We start from the raw sequence: 22761 nt of genomic DNA on the forward strand, positions 1-22761 counted from the left end.
CAAAACAAGATCGATTTATAAAAATAAGTCAATTAAATGTGTTTGACTCATAATTTGACTAAATTGCTGTCACCGGAATATATGATGTAAAGAAAAACAATTATCTCATTATAAATATTTTGTTTTCGTATCGTACAAGTTTAAAATAACAAATGGTTTAATTTATATTAACAAACTATATTTTCATAAAACATTATGCTAGGCAAATAAATACAATACATGCAAAAAAATAATGTAGTCTAGGACTCACAATTCAAAAGAAATGTAAAAGAAATGTCTACTTTCTTTATCCACATAATTATGTACAAACAGACTCCTTACATATAACAATTTTTATTGAGATTTTACATTGACCCCTTCATCTTTTTATTTTCTTATATATCTTCCCAACATAGACACGCATACTGATATGACTCATATTTTCGAAATAAAATACGTAAATCGACTATGATTTATTTTCCGAAAAGTCAGCACAAACCTTGGTTAATAATATTTAAAAAAAATATTCATAAATTTCAGTGGTAATATATTATTCTGGAGTGAAATATTCCGGCTAATCCTGCAATTTGATTGGTTTCATTGACAGGGTATATGAACCCATATACCCTGTGAGCGAAAACGAAGATAACAATGGTAGATAATGTTAAATCAGGACACTCCAGTAGAACATGATTGTTATTCGGGCTTCATATGAGATATGGGCTCATATTCCCTGTCAGTGCCCTATACTTCGACTAACGGCTCAGGAAATATAAAACACTGACAAGGAATATGAGCCCATATCCTCTGTAATGTTCCAGAATAACATATAATTTTTAGGATTGTACGTTTTTATTAACTTGATTATTCTTTTGATACTTGGGTGTTGTTCAAAATTTGATTCATAACATGTCCACATACGAATGTGGATAAGTAATCCACAAACATAAAAATTACAAAATGTATACTTTATGCTATGTAGCCAACTATTGAATGAATATTCAGATGTAACGTGTGTAGATTTTAATATTAAAATATCTTTCTTGAAAGCTTACTGTTGCAAATCCAGATCTTCAAATTAATTGCACAAAACTGAACATTTTGGCAATCTACTCAAGACGACTATATCTATTATTTGTTTCAACGACTGCCTCAACAGAAAATGAATACCCTCTTTGATCAGTTGATAAAATATTACTGTTCACTATGTTTTGTGAAATTTGATTGGCTGATTGATGTGCTGGGGTAAAGATTGTTTGAATATCTGGAGTTTTATTTCCTTGTATCCGTATTGTTGACAGCCGCCCTCGTTTATAACATACACCAAGACTTGTTGCTAAAAACCTAAAAAAAAAATAAAATGGAATTTTGAAAACAAAGTATCGCTACTTAGTAATACTACTATATGTATTTTGTAAGTCGAATTTTCTCAATTGTAATTTTGGCCCTTAAAATCATCTAGCCCTACAAATTTTGAATTTAAGAGGCACATGATAGTCAAACTATATCATACAACGTTTTGCCACAATACCACTATATCAGATAAAAAAAAATCAACAATGATGTAGTTTTGTCATTTCTTTCAAGATTGACTGAAATAAACCAATGTAGTCTAGAATAATGTTGAAGGAACTGACTAGACATGGTGTCTACTTGACTTGTGTGCTTTTATCAGTTGATTGCCAATTGTTTTGCTTTAGGTATCAAGATGTCAAATACGATTCATTGTTACACGGATGAGTCAGAACTAACATTTGTTTGTTTGGAGTTCATCTGCGTTTAATGTGTTTGAATACTAGTTCGATTGACGCAACATTCAACCATACTGATTCGCATTAAAATATATGTAAGGTGATACATAGAAATTGAAATATAAATAATGAGCGTTCGTTGGTGCCCAAAACTACTCTTGTTTTGTATAGGGTTGCACTACCCAAGTTTTTTTTCCTTTGTTGAATCTTGTTTGTCTACTTGTTTAAACATATTTGAAGTTAATTTCATTAATTGTCAAAACTACAGTCTCGTCCCCTTTCCCCTGAATGTGACCTTCCGAATTAGACATAATACCGGGTTTGTACTTACATGAGCCACACGACGGGTGCTACATGTGGAGCAGGATTTGCTTACCCTTCCGGAGAACCTTAGATCACCCCCAGTTTTTAGTGGGGTTCTTGTTGCTCAGTCTTTGGTTTTCTATTTGTTTTGTGTACTGTTGTTTGTCAGTTTGTCTTTTTCTTTTTTAACCATGGCGTTGTCGGTTTGTTTTCGACTTGTGAGTTTGAATGGAATTTCCTTTGGTATCCTTCGTCTCTCTCTTGCTTTGGTAATCACATGTCTGTATGATACAATTTTCAGTGTTTTCCTCACAAATTAGTCTTTGTACATAACAGATAATGTTTCTACAGTAACTTACCTTAAACATCCCAGTTCAACCAAAATACATACGCCAATTGTCAGAACATCTATGTATGTTGCAGTGATTACCGAATGAATCAGCGTGTATGCTCCAAATGGACAACCAACCATGATAACAAGTGACAAGAATGTTTGCAACCAATGCCGTGTCTTGATATAACGTGGGACAAACGTCCATGTTTCCTTCAGTTGATACTTTAATTTAATAAATATAAAAAAATAATAATAAAGTCGACTGGCTATAGTCTTGATATCGATCACAAATAATTGAAGGTATGGACGGGGTCCTTCATTTCTGTATTCTTTAATCTTTTAGGTCATTTTTCTCTATTCTTTAATCTTTTAGGTCATTTTTCTCTATTCTTTAATCTTTTAGGTCATTTTTCTCTATTCTTTATACTTTTTGCCCATGGTTATCTATTCTTTATATTTAAGCACCTCATTATTCTCTAATCTATTTTCTTTTGTCAATTTTTCTCTATTTTTTACATTTTTTGCCAATTATTCTCTATTCAGTAAACACCTATCTACACCCTAATAATTTGGTGATTTTGGAGTTATATTTGTGACTGCAGATTTCTTACTTTTAACAACGTTTTGTTATTTTGGTTGGACAGTCAAGATAATCAGTGGTTATTCTCTAAATAATGAATGTGTATTGAAAATCCAATATAGCGTTCATATATAAGTATGTTCATTAAAAATATCCGTATATTACAGGAATTAAGGGTTTTCCGGTCAATGTTTATGAAGCTTTAACTTGTAGTATAAAAAGGTATATGTATCTGCCCGTAACTATGACTGCTAAACATTTTACTGAGACGTAGGTTCATTGATTAAATGCTTGTAGTTATATAATAAATTGCTTTATAAGTTTTGGTTGAAATAGAATAGAAAGGCGTTGTACGTTCCAAAGCATTAGTAATGATTTATTGATTCAAAATGTACTTGTGTGTGCGCTTTATAATGTGTGGAAAACTTTTCAAATTGAAGATAAACTAGATAACTGATAAAGACATTTACTTTATTCTTGCAAACTTTACATCTAAAACCATCTTCATCGGCTGAACACTGAAACAAGGAACAGCACAAATGTTATGTTATTATATTTGTCTAATTCACTGAATTAGTAATATCAAATTCTATTGTTTTAACTCTATCTAAAAAAAATCCCGATTAATAGAATTATTTTCTGGAGCAGGAACTACTTACCCTTCATCCTATGTTTGTTTTAAAGGAATTCGTGGTTTTTTTTTTGCTTTAGTTTTGTGTGTAGTGTTATTAGCTTTGTTATTTTTTAATTTCTTTGTTGTCTCCTCTGAAAAAAAAAATCGCGTTTATTCTTTATCCTGAAAACCCTTGTTTTCATTACATACTTTCACATTCGGTCAAGTCTTAGGGTTAGAAAATTTGCATCTAAGGAACTACTTTCATTGTGTTATTATAACAGTCACAATGGTAGTCATTGGTATCTTCTATCATTTTATGTAAGAATATATTTGTTAGAATTCGCCGGAAAGTTATTGAGTGCAACATCATTGCCATTTGATAAGGGGCTTTCCCTTTTGAATTTTCCTTGGAGTTCGGTATTTTTATTATTTTACTTTTTTTCTGGAAGATCACACTATGCAAGGTTTTTTTTTCATTCTTGTGTAATTGAGGTATCCTATGTATAGGAGGAAGATCGACATTCTTTGCAATGATATTAATACCAAAAAGTCTAGGTTTATGATTTTATTAATTTCATCTGTTGTTTTGGATTTAAGTGTGAGATTTCCAAATGTAGCTCGTAAAGGAGGCATTGTAAGGTACTATTGTTTGCATATGACATAATACAGTTGTAAAAATCTGGCGTCATCAGCTTGAAAAATAGCATATTAATCATGCAGGTTGTTTAGAGCATTTGCAAGCTCTGGATCGCCCTGAATAATCGGCAGATTGTTTTGAAAATTCTAATTCATTGTTTTTCCAAAAAATATCTGAAACAGTTGCAAATGCAATCTAATTAGAATATAAATCTCTGATTTCAAATACGAGCACGCTAGTAAAGATTGATCTGAATTTTAATCAGATTGTTGTAACTGGACATTAAGTAACTGACACCAATCAATTTCATTCAACAAATCTGCAAATGATTAAAATAAAATGGGCCATTTTCTCCATAAAAGGCCTGGAAAACTCTGTAAGGAAAACGAAAATAGTTACATAATATGACAGTTCAGTTTTGAGCTCTATGAATTTCTATTGCACCCTACCAGTTTTTTTGTTAACCTAACAGTTCTAAAACGGCTATAAACTTGTTTAAAAAAAACCGCTCATAAACATACCTCCATAAGCCATTTGCGAAGACATTCGTGATGGACTGATGCAACATCCCCTTTACACTGGCACGGTTGTATCAAATCTCCGGCATCAATTCTTTCTGGATCATAGCATATCCAACAATCTTGCTTTGTACCTGATAAATACAATAGTACTTTAAATGGAATATAACACAAATTTAAGATGACCATGTAGACGAACAGTAATGTTAATTAAACATCGTTTTAAATTCACAATTAAAAAAAGCGAAAGCTATATTGTATTCAATAATTCGGTATCATTGATCGATACTTACTGTTATCTGTAGTTATCGTCCCATAATTTGGACGAATCGTTGACTCCGTGTGTTCCTCTTGTGTACAACTGTCAATTTTCAAAGTTTTGAAAAGTTTCTGTGGATTAAGTACCCATAAACTTTCTGGACTGAAATATAATAAAAAGGAAATAAATACAATAATCTATTGTCGATCTTCCTGGTAGTATAAGGAAGTGTTTGATGTGATGATTATTTATATATTAGAAATAACACCATATAACTATTAAATTGGAGAGAAAAACAGAGAGACCTTACTTGACGCAACATCTAAAGACAGTATCTAAATTGCAGTGATTCTGAATGTGTGTCCTTAGATACAATCTATTTTCACCAACCCCCGAATATGAGATAAACCTTTAGGGCAACCAATCTTTTTCTTTAAAAATTCGGCTATAATAACTCAAGTGCTAAAACTATTTAAAATACCAGGATTATAATTGTGTACTCTAGACCCGCGTTTTGTCACCACAAGACTGATCAGTGGTGCTTGAAGTAAAGAAGTTAAAATGTTTAAAGATATTTTCAAAAATTCCAAAAAAGTTGTAAAAAAGGGCTACGACCGTATATGACTGGGGTAGAAGAAATTAGTATTTCGAATGATTCTAATGTTTTATAAAAACTAATTTACATAACTGACGCATCCATGATATTTCAAGTCCCCACAGAAGTTCTGCCTATTGAGCTGGTGATAACTTCGGGTGCGAAACGTCCATTAGCAGTGTCATGGACCCAGTTGTCGCAGATGATCTCAAATAGACATATTTATTATCCCTTAAGTTTTTTTCTCAGTTTGATCCATAAAGATTTATGCAGTTATATAAATTGTCTAAGGATCAGTACTGCTTGATGGAATTGCAACCTGACAGATTGTCAGTAGTGCATACCATTGTACCAGTGGCAGTAATATATACGTATGATACCAATTACGATTCACATAATACGTGTCTGGAATAATATTCAACAAGCACGTGGGAAATCAAACGCTCGCAACCCAAAACAGAAATATTGTTTAGCATCAAAACCGACCCTTTTCGAAATAAAAGCTGTCAAAACTGCATAAGGCTTACTACTCCTGAGAAAGTTACAACCTCAGTTTCAGTTGAATTGCATAATATTTATTAAGATATAAAGTATTATACCAAATTCACTTTCTATCCTATTAATCAAAGTCAAAACGGGAAAATATTGAAATGCAAACAGTATAGGAATAATATTAAATCCATACGGAATAAATGAAGGCGCTTAAAAGAGAAAACATAGTTTAAATCATCGCGTGATTAAAAATTAATGTCACAAGTAAATTGACAAATTTACAGAAATATAACTTTTATATTCACGATGTCTTTTTCTGGCTCTAAAATAGGAATCAAGTAATGCTTTTATTTAAAACATACCTTTTGCAGTTCCAAAGGACACAAGGAAACCATAATACAACACCAAATTCGGCAATTCTGAATCCAATGTCATAAAAGTTTTGATCAAACACTGGGAGGCTGAAATAAATACCGAAAAATTGCTCAGTCTTACAAATCACCAGTTTATAATTAATCAGAATTAATATGCCTCTGTTATTTCATTTTCCTTATTTTAATCTAAACTTATTCACATCATTACACATTGAGCTTTTCGTCCACTGATTTTTAAGAAAATTTTATGGACTTATAAGTCAGGTATTTTGAGTTTTTTACAGGCGCATTATTTTGCATATTAAATGTTACCAGTTACAGGATTTTGTAATTAGAATGTTTGAGAAAAATGGGACGAGTATGCGAGTGAATAAAACATCCATTTGGCACTGATCTACGATTGTTATAAACAAATGGTATTCAATTTCCTTGTTTAAAAGCTAATCAGCATATAGGGAAAAGAGCAGTATTTTTTTTAATTTAAAAAAAAAATAGCAAAGACAGTGCAGTTAGAGGAAGCCGTACACTTATACATGGTGTGAGATGACGTTAAAGCTAATTGGCCCGGATCATTTAGCCAAAGGATCAATATCTACCTCTATTATCTTTAAATTTATTGAAACATTAATGGTGTTATGTTTGTAGTTAGCAGAATATTTGATAAAAGTTTTTGTTAGTTACACAAGAAAGGCGGAAGATACCATAGTGATATTCAAACTCGTAAGTCGAAAACAAACTGTGAGCATCACGGCAAAAAACGAATAAAAGACAAACAAGTCTATAAAACACATGATACAAAAACAATCGACTGAGCAACAAAAACCCCACTAAAATCCGGGCGTGATCTCAGGTGCTCTGTATCTATGTTTGCATATTCTTGTATATGTCCTCTATCCATTGAAGAAATAGTCTATTGTGCAAATTTTGTGTTTTTGTTTTACTTATTCAAAAAATGTTAAAAAAAGGTTTACATTTACATTTATGCAAAAAAATGCATGTATAATAAATTATTAAAAATCATAACATTGCATTTTTTTTATACTTATATAATTCAACTTTTGCATGCTGATGGCAACATTTGGCATACTATTCTTGTCGTAAGGTATTAGATTGTTAACTGTGTATGCCATTTGTGTTGAAACTGGAACTTGAAAGAATTATAAAGAAAAACACCTTTTTCAATATATTTTTACCCTGTTTCGTTAAGGGACTTTCCGTTTTGAATTTTCCTTGGAGTTCGGTATTTTTGTTATTTTACTGTTCGCTAAGATGTGATATCATTTGGGAAAAATGTTATTTGATACTTTTTGGTTTTTATTTCGTATTTCTTTTCGGTTTGATCTAAACCATGCATCTTTTTGTTGCTTTGAATCCCAAAGATTACGTAAAGACGAATAACGCACACCCTACATCTCATTTTATTCTTCCTGTTTCCAATTTTTTTTTCTTTCTATTTCATATTGTGAAATAACATACATGTTAAATACACTTAACTAGTTGAATTCAAAAAAAATAATAAAAAATAGCCATTTCATGACAATATATGACAGGTATGTACCTTTTCTTCCAATTATCTTTCATAGCATCGGATATAAGAAACAGAGCAGTTAGTAATTGGAGACATGCTTGTGCTATCAAACCCAGTCTAGACATATGTAACTGCCAGGGATCCACATTACTTTGGGTTTTATTAAAAGCCCCACGCACCTGTTTTAGAAAGAAAACGTGAAATGCAAAGAATAAAAATTATAAATCTTGCATCATGACATTTGTCACTACTTCATCGTAATTTTCATTTGAAATTATTAAATAATTTTAATTTCATAAGGTTCCATTACTGTTGGAAGACATTACATAGATAGTTTTCATTGTTCACTATCATACCACGAATGTGGCTGAGGCATACGGAATACACTCTTGTCCGTCTGTATGTACTCTCATATCTGTGCCATGTGGTTTTCGTTGTTGTGGTTTTATTTTGTGTGTACGTTTATTTTCTCGAAGGAGTCGGTTATTAATGGATGTTGTGGTCTGTTTTACTAATTCTGTGGTTGTTCCTGTTGTCCTTTTTATGTATTATTTCTTAAAAAGTACAACACACTTCATTTCTATGTCTATATGCTTTTTCGAAACCATAAGTTACAGTGTTGCGGTGATTTCAGTGTCGCAATTACCGTTAATTAGTACGAAAAAATATGCAACAAATTATCTATATGACAAACATTTATGCATGTGAAACTTGGGTTCTGTTTTAAATCATTTAGGTGCATTTTTAGTTTATTTTTTCATATTCTAGGTCAGGAATGTCCCACAAATTCTATAGATCAATAATTTTATATGCTTTCGCATATTTATACATTCTTGGCTTTCTAACGTTTGGATTTGAGCGTTCCCGTTAGAGGTAAATCCGGAAAAGCGCTTCGGACGCATGGAATTTATAAAGTGTTGTTTTCCAATTGAAAAGTAGGTTTTTCCTCAATTTTACAGCGAAACATATAATTTGTTAAATTTTTGATAAATGCTAGTAATTAGTTAATGAAAAAATCATTAATCAATAATAAATAAATGCAAACATAACCTGCCAGAAAATCTTAAATATTCTAGGGAAAAAAGAAATCATCTTACGTTTCACTCGACATTATAGATGGAAAAACTGTTAGATGATATAAATTTTATCAAACGGAAATAGAAATTACCTTAAAGTACACTTCAACTCCATAGACTAGGAAGAACACAACAGCAATTATGAGCAACAAACCAACGCAGCCATTGCAAATTCTGTATATATTATTCTGTAAGGAAAGAAATGGATGCCTTGTTACTTTTCATAATATGTATACAGCCTTTTAGATGTGATTTTATTCAATTAAGTTTACGAAATTAATTAGAGAGAGAAAATTAAAACGACGAACATTCATAAGCCACGATAGACACATGGAATCCTTCAAAAAGTAAAAAAAAAAAGACATCGACATGCATACAACTGCCCAAAATTATAACCGAATAGATTAGAAGAATATGTATAAAAGACAAGATAATTTAGAACGTTCTATAGTTAAACATGTTTTGCTACTGTATTTGATATATATAAAGATTTATGTCTCTCTTTCTTTTCAAAACTTAGATTTTGCATAAGTTTATATCTAACATATAACATGAATGATGTTTTTAATCCTTGTCGACCACAGTTTTGGAGTTCGTAAATGTTATCTTTTTTGTGTTGTCATATATCCGTACGTGTTGTCTGTAATGAGTTAGCATATAAGTCATGTTTCATGCGCCTCTTGTTTTTAAATATTACAACGTAACGTCCTTCCTTCCTGTAGAAATGATAATATTTATTTAGACTTCTTTCGTGACGTTAAAGAATTCAACTAGTTTTTGAAGTTTTGTTATTACATATATTGATGAATTGGATAATGAGTTTGCCCTCGTTTGACTAAATTGTTTGATTGAATTATAGCTCCATAACTCGGTCAGAAATTTAGAAATTTTATACAAATTGGCAATGATACCACATCTTCACTTATTTATATAATTGTTATGATTTATACGCTCGCAAATATTGAATTGATTTTATTGTTCTACAAAGTGAGTAAAAATTATTTCTTTTGATGCACATTTGGGAAATTATGTGCAAAATTTACTCGTGCATCCTTTCTATTGCTGCAGATTCATTATTTAGTTGTGTATTGTTGAATAACATATATAGTTTGCGTTCTGCTCTGGTGGACTTACTTTGCTCTTTTGTAACATCCAATGCTTTATTGATATCACATATTTTTCAAAAGGCACAAATGGTAAATCAAGGTAAAATCGGTATCTTGTCAAGGAATTGTTGTCTTGAATTTGTCGCTAATACGTAAAATAAATGTTAAGTCTATGTTCTGGTCTTTTGTAAAAATATAAGGCTGTTGTTGTAGGAGGGACATTCGTGTCATCTCCACAAATCTAGATTGTGTTGGTTACAGACACTTTTTATTTGCTTCACAACTGTTCTAGATCTTCATTCACCAGAATGATCTAAACCAGTGAGAACACGGTATTACTTTTTATATCAATCCATTTACATCTTTATGATACATTTACTTTGATATTAGAATAACTAGAAAAATATGTCATTTATCAGTCAAGCATATGTAGTATATATTGTCATGTTAAATCAGTAAGATGTTTTTATTAAGTTTTCGTTTTATATTTTACAATACTTACCGAAATGACAGGGTCATCTATATCTGTAGCAATTAGCTGTGTGACAAGTAATCCTAATATGACGACATTGAATACAACAAATCCTATAATAGATTTACTCAGGAATCTTGGTTTATCACAGTCAATACCCTCCAAATGAAATGCCTGAGGTAAATATAAAATAGTTTAAAGTGTATGTTTATACTTAACTTTCATGTATAGCAAATATAGCTGTCTTTTGTGAATCAAATTTGGTTGTTTTAGATGTGGTGCAATGCTTTTGGTAGATACAATGCACTTTGAAATTTATAACGTGTTGTTTTTATTTTTTGATCAACCATACCCTTTTGTAAATGCAATGCAATGCAGCTGTAAGCCTTGATTTTCTGTAAGTTTCTGAAGGAGCAGAATGACGATTTTCAATTTGTTTCAGCAATATTGATATTTCGAAGAATAATTACAAGTACAGTTCAATTTGTCAAAACTATTCAACATTTGTGATGAATTTTAGACTTTTTATATATTTTCTTTTCTGCGATGCCTTTTTACTAGTCTATGCTACCATCTTATATCATGATTACCATATTGCTTGATTGGGATTTTTTGCGTATATAGTGTGTGACCCCTTAAGTTATACTCATGTAGTCAGAACCATGTGGTATTTCTTTGAAATTCAGATAACATTATTTTCAATTCGTTCGAATTTGAATTTCCGACACCAAAAGTGTATCTCCATACTTGTATATGGGGCAAACCTTCAGATACAGAATTGTATTATATTTCACAGTTCGTTCCATCTCTTTTAGCTGTCACCAAGTTTCTTCTTTTTAGAATACCTTATGATGAAAAAAATCCTATAAATAACTATTTATAGAATGTGTTTTTGGTTATGTCTAATTACCTCTGCCCAGAAACATACTATTAAAGATGAACCCGATAATAATATAGGATAATAAGCACTCCACAAATGTATTGAGGCTTGATCCGATATGTGCATCTAAAAAAAATATATATCACTTTAATATGCACAGGATGATACATTTGTTTATTGATGACAACGCACATAAGCACTGTACGAGAGATTCTTGGAAATTTTGGTAAGTAAAAACAAAATGTCTTTATATCATTCCATCTGCATAATCTAGTATACATTTTTTATAGGTTTTAACATAAATTTTAACACATTTCGACTCGAAAAATGCACCGCCTATGTTTTATATTTAAGCCTCGTTGCAGACAGTGGAAAAATTGACAAAGAACATTTTTCTGAATGTTCTGCAGACATCTCATACATACCTTTGTAAAGAAATAAACACCTCTGATAGCTGTTGCAAAGATAGTCAATATGTACAACAGTTTAGGACCTGTTATTTTGAAAACTTTTTTCCAAGACTTCGTCTTTTGCTTTTGGTATTCATTGCTTATACATAAAAACTGGAATAAAACATACATATACACTCAAACATTTCATAATTTGTGAAATTATTTCTACTTTATTATTTTCCGGAGCACTTGAGATCCGCCACCCCCCCCCCCCCCCCCGAATTTTGGGAAAGCACTGCAGATAGTTTGAATAGTTGAGAAGGTAGTTATAGAGCAATAGTTCACGAGGTTAAACCGGTTTTACGGTCTTTAACGTTATATTAGTCCATTTTATCTATAACATCATGTTGTGATAGCGGAAATTAAATCATCCGTTTCAATATCAATGATTCGGTACTGTTGATGTAGTGCCATATGACAAAAAGCCAGGGCTTCATTAGTAACTAGATTCAAGTGATACATTTTGTCTATAACATTCGTTTTCATAGAATCATTTTATTTTACTAAAACTAAGGTTGCATGTTGACCTTAGCAATTTGGTGTTTTGTTTATTTTTGTTTGTTTTCTATCTAAGTCTAATTTATCATGCTTTTGGTCTCGAGTTTACATATAAATTAATATTATGCTGTGAAAACGCAGATCAAATTAATCGGTTTGAACAAAGATATCTTACAAATAAAATCTTTAAAGCAAGTAAATACCGAAGTGACAAAATTAAAGCGAGAGACCAATATAAAAACAATACGTGATGTTGCAATGGTTCAACGTTTTATGTTCTTTTAAAACCTAACCGAGCTAACAATATATATGATAACTTTTACCGAAATTGGTACCTGAGTTCACCCCCGGTTTTTTGTGGGGTTCTTGTTACTCAGTCTTTTGTTTTCTATATGATGTTGTTGTTGTTGTTTGTCATTTCGTTTTTTTTTTTTTAATTTTTGGCCATGGTATTGGTTGTACTATTGAACTTGAATGCCCCTTATGTATCTTCTCTTTTTGTGGTCAAACTGCATCATGCAACATTAAGACAGAAAAATAAATCTATTTAAAATGTAAAATTAGGAAATCACGTTCGATAAATGTCTAAATACAAACATGAAATGGAGATCCTTAACATTCATTTCTAAATAATATAAAATGATTAAAAATTACCAGTTGAACAAATGAAACTAGACATAGAAAAACAAATATTGTACCAAACGCCATAAAGTATCCGAGGTTTGCATCTTGGCATGAACCACCAGTAAATTGGATCTGAAATTCAAACATTAATGATATTAATAATTGAATTGAGATGTTTTCTTATTTAGTAAGTATTACAAAGTTACTTTTGGTCTTTATTATGTATTTAATTAATAGTGTAGTGCATATAGTATTTGATTTAGCCTTCAAAATGTTTGATTTGAGCGCCACTATTTGAGTCGTATGTAGACAAAACTCGCGTCTGGCGTACTAAACTGTAAGCCTGGTATCTTCGTGGAGTTCCTACTATAATAGTATATTTGGCTCACGTCTGGCATACTAAACTGTAAGCCTGGTATCTTCGATGAGTTCCTACTATAGTATATTTGGTTAAGATGATACAAAAAGATTAATTATGAATAAAAAGTTATTGGAGTAAATCTGTTGTGTTTTCGTTTGGATATTGTGTTATGTCTTATCGTTTGTGGTTTGAATTCTGTATTACCGGTACATTTTATAAATATCTTATTTGTCAGTATAGTAGAGTTAATTTCCATTTTTCATGGATGAAGTATTGTGTTAGTCCAAATAATTATGACGTCGTCACAGCATTTATTTAAAATAGCCTTTCAATACCGCCATAGTCATGATAATTGTTTGGACTAGTATTGTGAAAATAATTGTATGAATTTCAAGATTATATATTCGTTACAAAAATACGACACTGTTTGTGATGTCCTGTGCTATCGTTAATGGAAGATGATCTTTGTTATCCTGCGGTTTACATGTTGTAACGACTATGATGTTATTTATTTGTGCGTTCCTCTGTGCTGGGTGTTCTTGCGTTTGTTTGTGCTGTATTTCTGTCACGTAGTGTTGTTATTATAGCGATATATCTTACAATTGCCATATAAGCGGGAGGTTTGGCTAGCCATAAAACCAGGTTCAACCCACCATTTTTTTTCTTAAAATGTCCTGTACCAAGTCAGGAATATGGCAGATGTTATCAAATAGTTCGTTTCTATGTATGTTGGCATTTGTTTTGTTGCACTTCAGTGTTTCTGTTATTCCGTTGTTTCCTCTTATAGTTGATGTGTTTCCCTCGGTTTTAGTTTGTAAGCCGGATTTGTTTTCTCTCAATCGATTTATGACTTTTGAACAGCGGTATACTACTGTTGCCTTTATTTATCAACACTTTTTAAAAGCCTTATATACTTGTATGTTTGTTTGAACATCTAAATGGGTATGCACAATCTTCTCGGGTTTAGATTGGGATAATATCTGTTTGTTTTATTTTATTTTGTTTAACATTATATTAAACAATTTAGTGAAATGATGAAATAATACACTATTATTTCATGATGAATACATTTATAGATACGTAAATAAATAAATTAATTATTAACATCACTAGTAAACCAATTTTGATCTGAAACGGTAATTTCGATCTGACCAGTCTTGTTTTGACTTTCAGTGAATTTTCAGACTTATCCACTGCGGTAAATGCAGTACTGTTATGTCAATTCGCCTGCAGTTAATCCAATTCTGTCCATTCTATGTTCAGTTGTTGTTATTTACCTGTACAAATCAACATCATACTAAATTGTCTGAAAAACTACTAAACAGTACAGAATTGACTGCAAGTCTAAAAGTCTGCACAGCACTGATTTACCGCAGTGGATAATTTCATCATAAAAATAAGGCTTAAAATTGTGTACGCCAGACGACCGTTTCATCTACAATAGACTCAGTGACGCTCGAATCATAAAAGTAAAAATGTTCAAATAAGATACGAAGTTGAGGTGGATAAGTCAGAAAACAGACGGAAAAACTGACCATAAATGAATTTTTATTGTTCAGACTTTTCTGATGATGTTAAGATCAAAATGACTGTTTCAGACTAAAATTCATTTACAAGTGTATATACGTGCAACTTCAAATTGATGACCTTTAAAAAAAATCAAAACATTGTATCGCTTTTGTTGTTGTATGCTTTATACACTGACCAATTCGGTCATTTTCATGTTATAACGAAGTCAGGATGTTGGAAAAATCATTACTTGGTTTACATAAGTTTATATCTACTTGAAGCAATGGGACAATGTTATACATACCAAACATATACACTGTCCATCTTGACAAAATCCATTCCCCGAACAATTTTTATGAACGCATATATCGTCTTCCATTGATTCAGTAAATCCGAGAGCATATTTAGCATAAGCGGTGACTGCCATTTTAAAAGAAACCGTTGATGTCATTATTTAATACTGATATGTCTATGTCTATTTGTAGTAAATTTCATTTAATACCATGGCCAACAACAAATAATCATGAATGTATCTGAAATGAAACATGAATGTTTTTTTATCAAAACTATGTATATACAAAAATGATACTGAATATAATGATTAGCGACATGTACATACAATATAATAGAGAAAAAAATTGCACAGATAACGAGAGAGTATCACCCCCAGTTTTTGGCGGGGTTCGTGTTGTTCAGTCTTTTGTTTTCTATGCTGTTTTGTGTACTGTTGTTTGTCTGTTTGTCTTTTTCTTTTTTAGCCATGGCGATATCAGTTTATTTTCAACTTTTGAGTTTGAATGTCCCTTCGGTATCCTTCGCCTCTTTTAAAAAAAAAAGGTTTGTCATTTTTCAGACATCCTGCATAAATTCACGTGCTTTAAGTCTAGTGTGATACCTACCTTAAGAAATCGAGTACTATATTATCAATATTGTAGCTGACACAAATGTCATCTACAACCTCAAATTCCATTGTATGTTTTTATACTCAAATCTTGTCTCAATTAAAAAAGTACAGTGTAAATCCGCCAAACAAATGGAACGAACTTTGACCCTATATTAATATTCGACAAAAATACTAAATGTTCGATTCAATATTTTAAATCTGAGTGTCAATTCAATTACATCAATTTGGTGTCCTTATACCTTCAGTTATAAAAAATCAAAAGAATAACAAATTTCAAAGCAAATAACAAAATTTTAAAAGTAAATTGTATTGGTGATTTGATGTAAGTAATAAAAATGTTTCAAACTTACAATGTCATTTGAATCCTAGGTAAAATTTTCATTGTATTGATTAGATACTGAAATATGTCGGACCATTTGTAAACATTCATCGTTGTTATCTCAAATTTATTGATTAAGTTGATAATACGTCTAGGGTAGACCTAATATATCTATGTACGGTAGAATCAGAATTACTCAAACGTTTAAAAAATCGCTTTCGCTTTTAAGTATATCTGAAAAAGGACATTAAAGATACATTGCATTATTGGTATTCCCACCAACATGTAGATTTAGAAAAGGTTTAGCTGCCATCTTCTAGCCATATATTCTTCGTCATACTGATATGCATATTCATTTTTGGGATATCCTTGAATATCTGATATAAGATATGCAGTTGTTTTGTCAATTAAACTTACTTTAATAGCTATGCAGTAATTGCAATTTGGCGATAAAGCTCAAATCAAATGACCAAAAACAAATCAAAATAAAAACTGTCTGGAAACTATATTTTACTAAGCTACATTAGAGGTAGGTTAAAAATACTCAACTTAACCTACCGGAGCACCTGAGATCATCCCCGGTTTTTGGTTTGGTTCGTGTTGCTCAGTCTATAGTTTTCTATGTTGTGTTTTGTCTACTGTTGTTTGTCTTTTTGTCGTTTTTAGTTTTTGCCAGTTTGTGATCGACTTATGAGTTTGAAGTTTTAATGTTAATTCTTTTTGGTATTTTTTGCCTCTCTTTTATAGGGTTGTGCATTATGGGACTACTCTGCCTTTTTTCGTTTGTTTTTGTACGTTTTTTCGTTTCATTCCCTCATTGTATTTTGTTTGGAAGCTGTAATGCTCGGTTTTATAAACGGAAAGGTCACTTTTAATTAGGAAATCTCGTAAATTGTACACGACATTCTAAACCGGAAGAGGGCTGATACAGATTTTTCATGTAAAGGCTGACAAAGGATATAGGACGTCGATATCATCCCCCGTACAAGCCCACCGGTCTGATAAGTGCCGTCTTCCCTTTATGCTATAACAAGGTTATCACAAAGAAAAAAACGTATATTCGTTTTGCACAAACACTAAAATACAGTTTATTCTACTTCTTTTGACAACTTGTTATGATTTCACTGTAATTATACTAACTAGACAAGACAATATCACACCACTAATATTTAACAGTTTAAGTCATCATGTCCTACAGTCTAGTTCATTTCTATTTATATCTAGTCTTTTTCGACAAGGCTACGAAATAACTGTGATTTGTAAACCTTCAGTAACGAAGATGTAAAAATAATATTTATTTATTTATTTATTTATTTATTTATTTATTTATTTATTATTTTTATTTATTTATTTATTTATTATTTTTATTTATTTATTTATTTATTTATTTATTATTTTTATTTATTTATTTATTTATTTATTTATTTATTTATTTATTTATTTATTTATTTATTTATTTATTTATCTATTTATTTATTTATTTATTTGTTTATTTATTCTAAATGCACCTTCATCAGGTTTTCACATAAAAAGAATATACTAATTTAAATCGAACAAAATCAATTGTTGATGAGTTTTTTCTGTTTATCTAGTTAAATGATAATCGCATATATATATATACGTCTAAATATGTGAAAACTTTACGGCAGACGTTCTCCATCGAATAACCTGTGGTTATACAGGGTTAACACCATAATCTATATATTCTTCGTCTCAAATTTAGCCCAACAATGTTAGATCTGCACATTTGCGTTATGCATATATCTATATATATATAAACAAGTCTAAATTGAAAACAACGTTCAAACCTATGATTGCGTTGGATAAAAACCGCAATTTTTATACGTGTGCATGCAAAACAAATTTCTTGGTAGAGGGGTCTAAATACAGCTCAAACAACATTTTCCAAAAGAAGATATAAATATATATATATATAGATATATGTATTTAAATATGTGTAAAGATTTATTTTTTAAAATTATAACAAATAATGTTTATTATTCAGTTTTTGAATTTAATAAAAAGAGAAAAACATTTTCTCTCATCTCCTCTTCCGAGGAAAAAAGTAAAACAAATGTTAGCAAACAAAATAACCTTGCTGTTAAATTTTATTAATTGGTGGAGACACAATAATACTAAAAAACCCGCAAGACTTCTTCCAAAATATGTAAATATCTAATCCTATTAGGCTAAAATAGCATAGGTATATCTTTCTTTATGCACTGTCTTAAAATTGAAGAAAAAATATTACGCCTATCCATTTATGTTTCTTTTACAGTTCAGTTAGAAACAGATGAAGTTTTATATAAAAAGTTGAAACTACTGTTTTTCTAACACCAAACTTGACAGGAATAGTGTTTGACAAATGCTCTATTTAAGAAATAATTCATGGAAGCCATAGATTTGTTGTAAATTTACACATGGCCTGGGCCGTGATATTCGAATTTTATCCTGAGCGTTAGCGAGGGATAAAATTAACGAATATCACGGCCCAGGCCATGTGTAAATTTACAACAAATCTATGGCTTCCATGAATTATTTTGATTCTAATAGGACAAATACGGTCATTAAAAAACTGAAGCGAGGGTGGGTATGCCGTGTGTGTCGCTATTCTTTTTTACTCCCTGTTAGATAAAGCTTAAACCTTCTAATAAATATGTAGCTTACAGCAAATATTTCGCAAATAACTGCTAGAAAAATGTGTTTAATTCTTTTAACTCTCAAACCCAACATTTGCCATTTGTAATTTACATGTTTTTCTCGTAAGCAACCGTCAAATCCAAAGTTGACATTTCGTAACTAAGGAGCCGCCATGTTGACTTGCTGAAACAGTAAATATGCGAATAATGCAATAGAATAGAAAATAAAACAAACCCTACCTCAAAAATTCATTTTAATGCAATATAATACGAACTTCCATGGTTCACGTAACGGAAAAACATTCAGCTTTAGCGTTTTCATTTGTATGACGTCATGTTTTGAAATGACTTAAATGCGCCAAAAGCATTAACGGACTTTCGCGGAATTTTAATTTATTTTGATTCTGTAGATTTCTCCGAGCTATTGTGCATTTATTTTTTTTTGTTATGCATCCGAATAAGAATAGAAGTTCTGTAGTCTTTTTTCAATTGTAATTTTTAAAACAATAAAATCGGCATAGCGTTTGCAAATAAGTTCCGATACATGTGGATTTACGTAGGAGGTATTTTGTAACATCCATTATTATGTATATCTCTGAGTCTGAGCTAAGTATAGATATATCGAGTATTTTATCATGGTGTTGTTTACAAAGCGAAAGAAGCATGTCATATTAGAATCAACATTGATATTAAAGCGTAAAATCAAAATAGTATAATTTTGTAGTTTGTATTTGTTACTTGCCTTAAAGAACTGTTTTGCATACAATGAAAACTTAAAATAGCTTTACATGTTCGTGTCCCTCACGGACCCTAATGGGTAGTTAAGAACTTATTTTATGCTAAGCAGAAGATTTGGATTTTAATAATTATTGACCCTGCTTATAGAAAGTAGTATCTATTTAAGGAATGACTGTAATATTTTGTCTGTCTATGAAGAAATAACCCCAAAAATGTGGTACACAATTTCGAATATTACAGTCAGTCCTTATAATTTAATTCTAAATTCCATTTTTAAGGAGTAAATCATGAAAGGACGTTGATGACGTCACGGTCACATGACAAAATTATGTCTATGAGCTGATAGACAAAAAACTTTCAGCCAATCAGAAGACGTGTTACATCCAAAATTAAATTATTTATTTATAGTATGTTCGATTACATTTTGTCAATCGTTATATCACTATTATTTGGTTTGTCTGATTAATATTGACATTAAATTGATTTGACTTTGTGCTTTAGTATGTGTGTGATGGGGGAAACACTCGTATTTACTTCAAACTTGGAATGCGATATGACTTCATCCTGTTTTAGTGGTTCGCGCCTTTCTGTCGTTTTTTTCTGATTGCTGTATTTTTGGTGCATTTTTTTGTGTGTAGGGTATGTTATTGTCTCTCCTCCATATTTTAATTTTATTTTGTCTGCTTAATATAATATTCTTGTGGGACTCTTTACCAATAAAACTAATTGAAGTCTTCGTGTAACAGTCTGATAAGACCTTTGGTTTTCACGTTTGAATGGTTTTACACTAGTAATTTTTGGGGCCCTTTATAGCTTGCTGTTCGGTGTGAGCCAAGGCTCCGTGTTGAAGACCGTACTTTGACCTATAATGGTTTACTTTTATAAATTTTGACTTGGATAGAGAGTTGTCTCATTGGCACTCATACCACATCTTCTTATATCTGATTAGACAATGTCGGTACGTGTCGATGGAATCTTCAACCTACATTTGGAAAATCATTAGTTACAGGAACTCTGTAAACAGATAGAAATACAACTTTTTGCGAGCTTTTCTTGTCTGTTCAACGGGGAGTCATATAGATTTTCATTTGTCAACAGTGTAAGTGCTGAATTTTCCAGAAAAAAAAACTATAACTTAAAACAAAAAGAATAAAAAATGCGTTTTCTTTAAATGTATCTTTGTTTGATGTCTAAAGCTTTTATGTTTTCGTCCAACCAATAATTCGTCTATAACCCTGTGTTCCACAGGCATCAAAAGATAGTTTGTACAAAATGCAAATTTACGTAAGTACATATGCACTAATTGCAGTGTGATACTATATACACTCCTGTCTTCTCTATACAATACATTAATATTTCGTAAGCGTTTGCACGTGATCACGTTTATACAATGTTTGATTAAATGTTGACCATACCATATCAAAGGTTAATACTTTATCAACAATAACATACCCATTGCATGTGGGATACGTTTGATGCTAAATTTATTTATATAAATGTAATATGATCTGTATAATAAACAGTAAATAAAACTTTCATTTGTAACAAATTCATGGCCGTTAGTTGTTACTAAAGTGGATAGATATGCAGACTTCAGTAATATATATGTTAACGCTTATAGCAAGTGTACTATGTCTAGAAAACGAAAATGATTATAATAATATGTTAGACGAAATAAATTATTCAAAAATACGTGTAAACTTTATCAAAAATCGTCCTCATGAATTTGTGAATATTATAAAATCAGTCAGTTCTATAAGTGATATGAATAATGTGCTTCGTAAAATTAAAACAGATTCCATTAAGTATGGTCAACCGTACAATTCTTATATATTTAATAAGAACAATAGCGACTTGCTTGAAGTTACATCAGAACCGCCACCAACCGTACAGATTTCTGAGCAATGTCTAAACCACAGCGCAGCAGTAGAGGAAGGATTTGCACAGCAGGTGCCTTGGGCCTTGTCAAGTGAGTTTTTTACTTATATGTTATATACGCCACGAAATAGCCAACAATGCTAAAAGTGGCGTTTTCCCGTTTGAATGGTTTTACACTAGTAATTTTGGGGCCCTTTATAGCTTACTGTTCGGTGTGAGCCAAGGCTTCGTGTCGAAGACCGTACTGTGACCTATAATGGTTTACTTTTATAAATTTTGACTTGGATGGAGAGTTGTTTCATTGGCACTCATACCACATCTTCTTATATCTATTAAACACCAATCTATCAACATATGTTATATGGCAACATATAATAACAAAAGCTTTTTTGCAAACATTTTCTCATGGCTAATCAATAAAGCTGTCAATATTACTTTTTCAGACTTCATTTCGAAATTCATTTGTTGTCGGTCCAAAACTTTGTATTAAGAAAAAGTAATATAACCTTTTTTTGCATTAAAAGTGATGAGCGTTATTAACGTAAGAAATAAAAAAAACTCTAAAACCAAACAAAACAAAAAGGACTTCAGTAAAAACAGTCGATATTGCCTTTTTTTAAGACATAACTGCACTGGTACAAAATGAAAAAGCTGAAACTAAAATATACGACAAAATAACGATTTCAACTTAACCCTCACAAACTTTCCTTTTTTGTATGGCGATGTTCCTTTTGCCACCTTCTGTGGCGTGGTGTACATTTCACAACTTGTCCGGTTAACTCAAATATGCTATAATGTAAGATTTTTATGAGCGTAACAGTGCACTAACACAAAACGAGGCGGAAGAAGCAAAAAAGGAATATTTAAAATCATAAGATAAACTGTCAACGCCATGGCAAAAAAACGGAAAAGACGAAAAGACAAACAAAAAGTTAAATCACAAAAATACTGAACTCCCGAAAACGGAAAGTCCCTAATCAAATGACAAAATCAAAAGCACAAACACATCAAACGAATGGACAACAACTGTCATATTCCTGACTAGGTACAGGCATTTTCTTATGTAGAAAATGGTGGATTAAACCTGGTTTTAAAGCGCTAAACCTCTCACTTGTATGACAGTCGCATCAAATTCCATTATATTGACAACGATGTGTGAACAAAACAAACAGACACAATAGGTCAAAATGTCACAAATAGGAGTACAACAGCAACATAAACCTCAGCAAAACTGGGGGTGATCTCAGGTGCCCCGGAAGGGTAAGCAGATCGTGCTCAACACGCGGCACCCGTCGCGTTGCTCATGTTATTACAAAGCCGGTAAACAGTAATCAAAACA

General features: G+C 31.3%; 1 protein-coding gene across 1 annotated transcript; it reads right to left on the reverse strand.

The window, feature by feature from the left end:
- Positions 1-156: 156 nt before the first annotated feature.
- On the reverse strand, positions 157-15471 carry LOC127730188 (uncharacterized). The gene is made up of 13 exons (XM_052238463.1): positions 15249-15471; positions 13105-13206; positions 11926-12063; positions 11531-11626; positions 10651-10794; positions 9135-9230; positions 7997-8145; positions 6427-6525; positions 5012-5139; positions 4722-4852; positions 3418-3465; positions 2393-2589; positions 157-1323 (listed from the first exon to the last, which is right to left on the reverse strand). Exons 1-13 carry the CDS (start codon positions 15393-15395, stop codon positions 1089-1091), a joined length of 1710 nt encoding a protein of 569 aa, XP_052094423.1. The 5' UTR covers positions 15396-15471; the 3' UTR covers positions 157-1088.
- Positions 15472-22761: the final 7290 nt, after the last annotated feature.

Source organism: Mytilus californianus, unplaced genomic scaffold (assembly GCF_021869535.1).
Source record: "Mytilus californianus isolate M0D057914Y unplaced genomic scaffold, xbMytCali1.0.p SCAF_2, whole genome shotgun sequence".
Lineage (NCBI taxonomy): Eukaryota > Metazoa > Mollusca > Bivalvia > Mytilida > Mytilidae > Mytilus > Mytilus californianus.

What these genes read in the sequence shown, in the direction of transcription:
- LOC127730188 (XM_052238463.1), bottom strand. Translation starts at nt 15,395, where the DNA reads ATGACATCAACGGTTTCTTTTAAAATGGCAGTCACCGCTTATGCTAAA. An exon ending in GAGTTGAAGTGTACTTTAAG is followed by an intron (nt 8,146 to 9,134) that starts GTAATTTCTATT and finishes TTTCTAAAACAG; the next exon opens with GTGCGTGGGGCTTTTAATAA. An exon ending in GTCCTTTGGAACTGCAAAAG is followed by an intron (nt 5,140 to 6,426) that starts GTATGTTTTAAA and finishes ATTATATTTCAG; the next exon opens with TCCAGAAAGTTTATGGGTAC.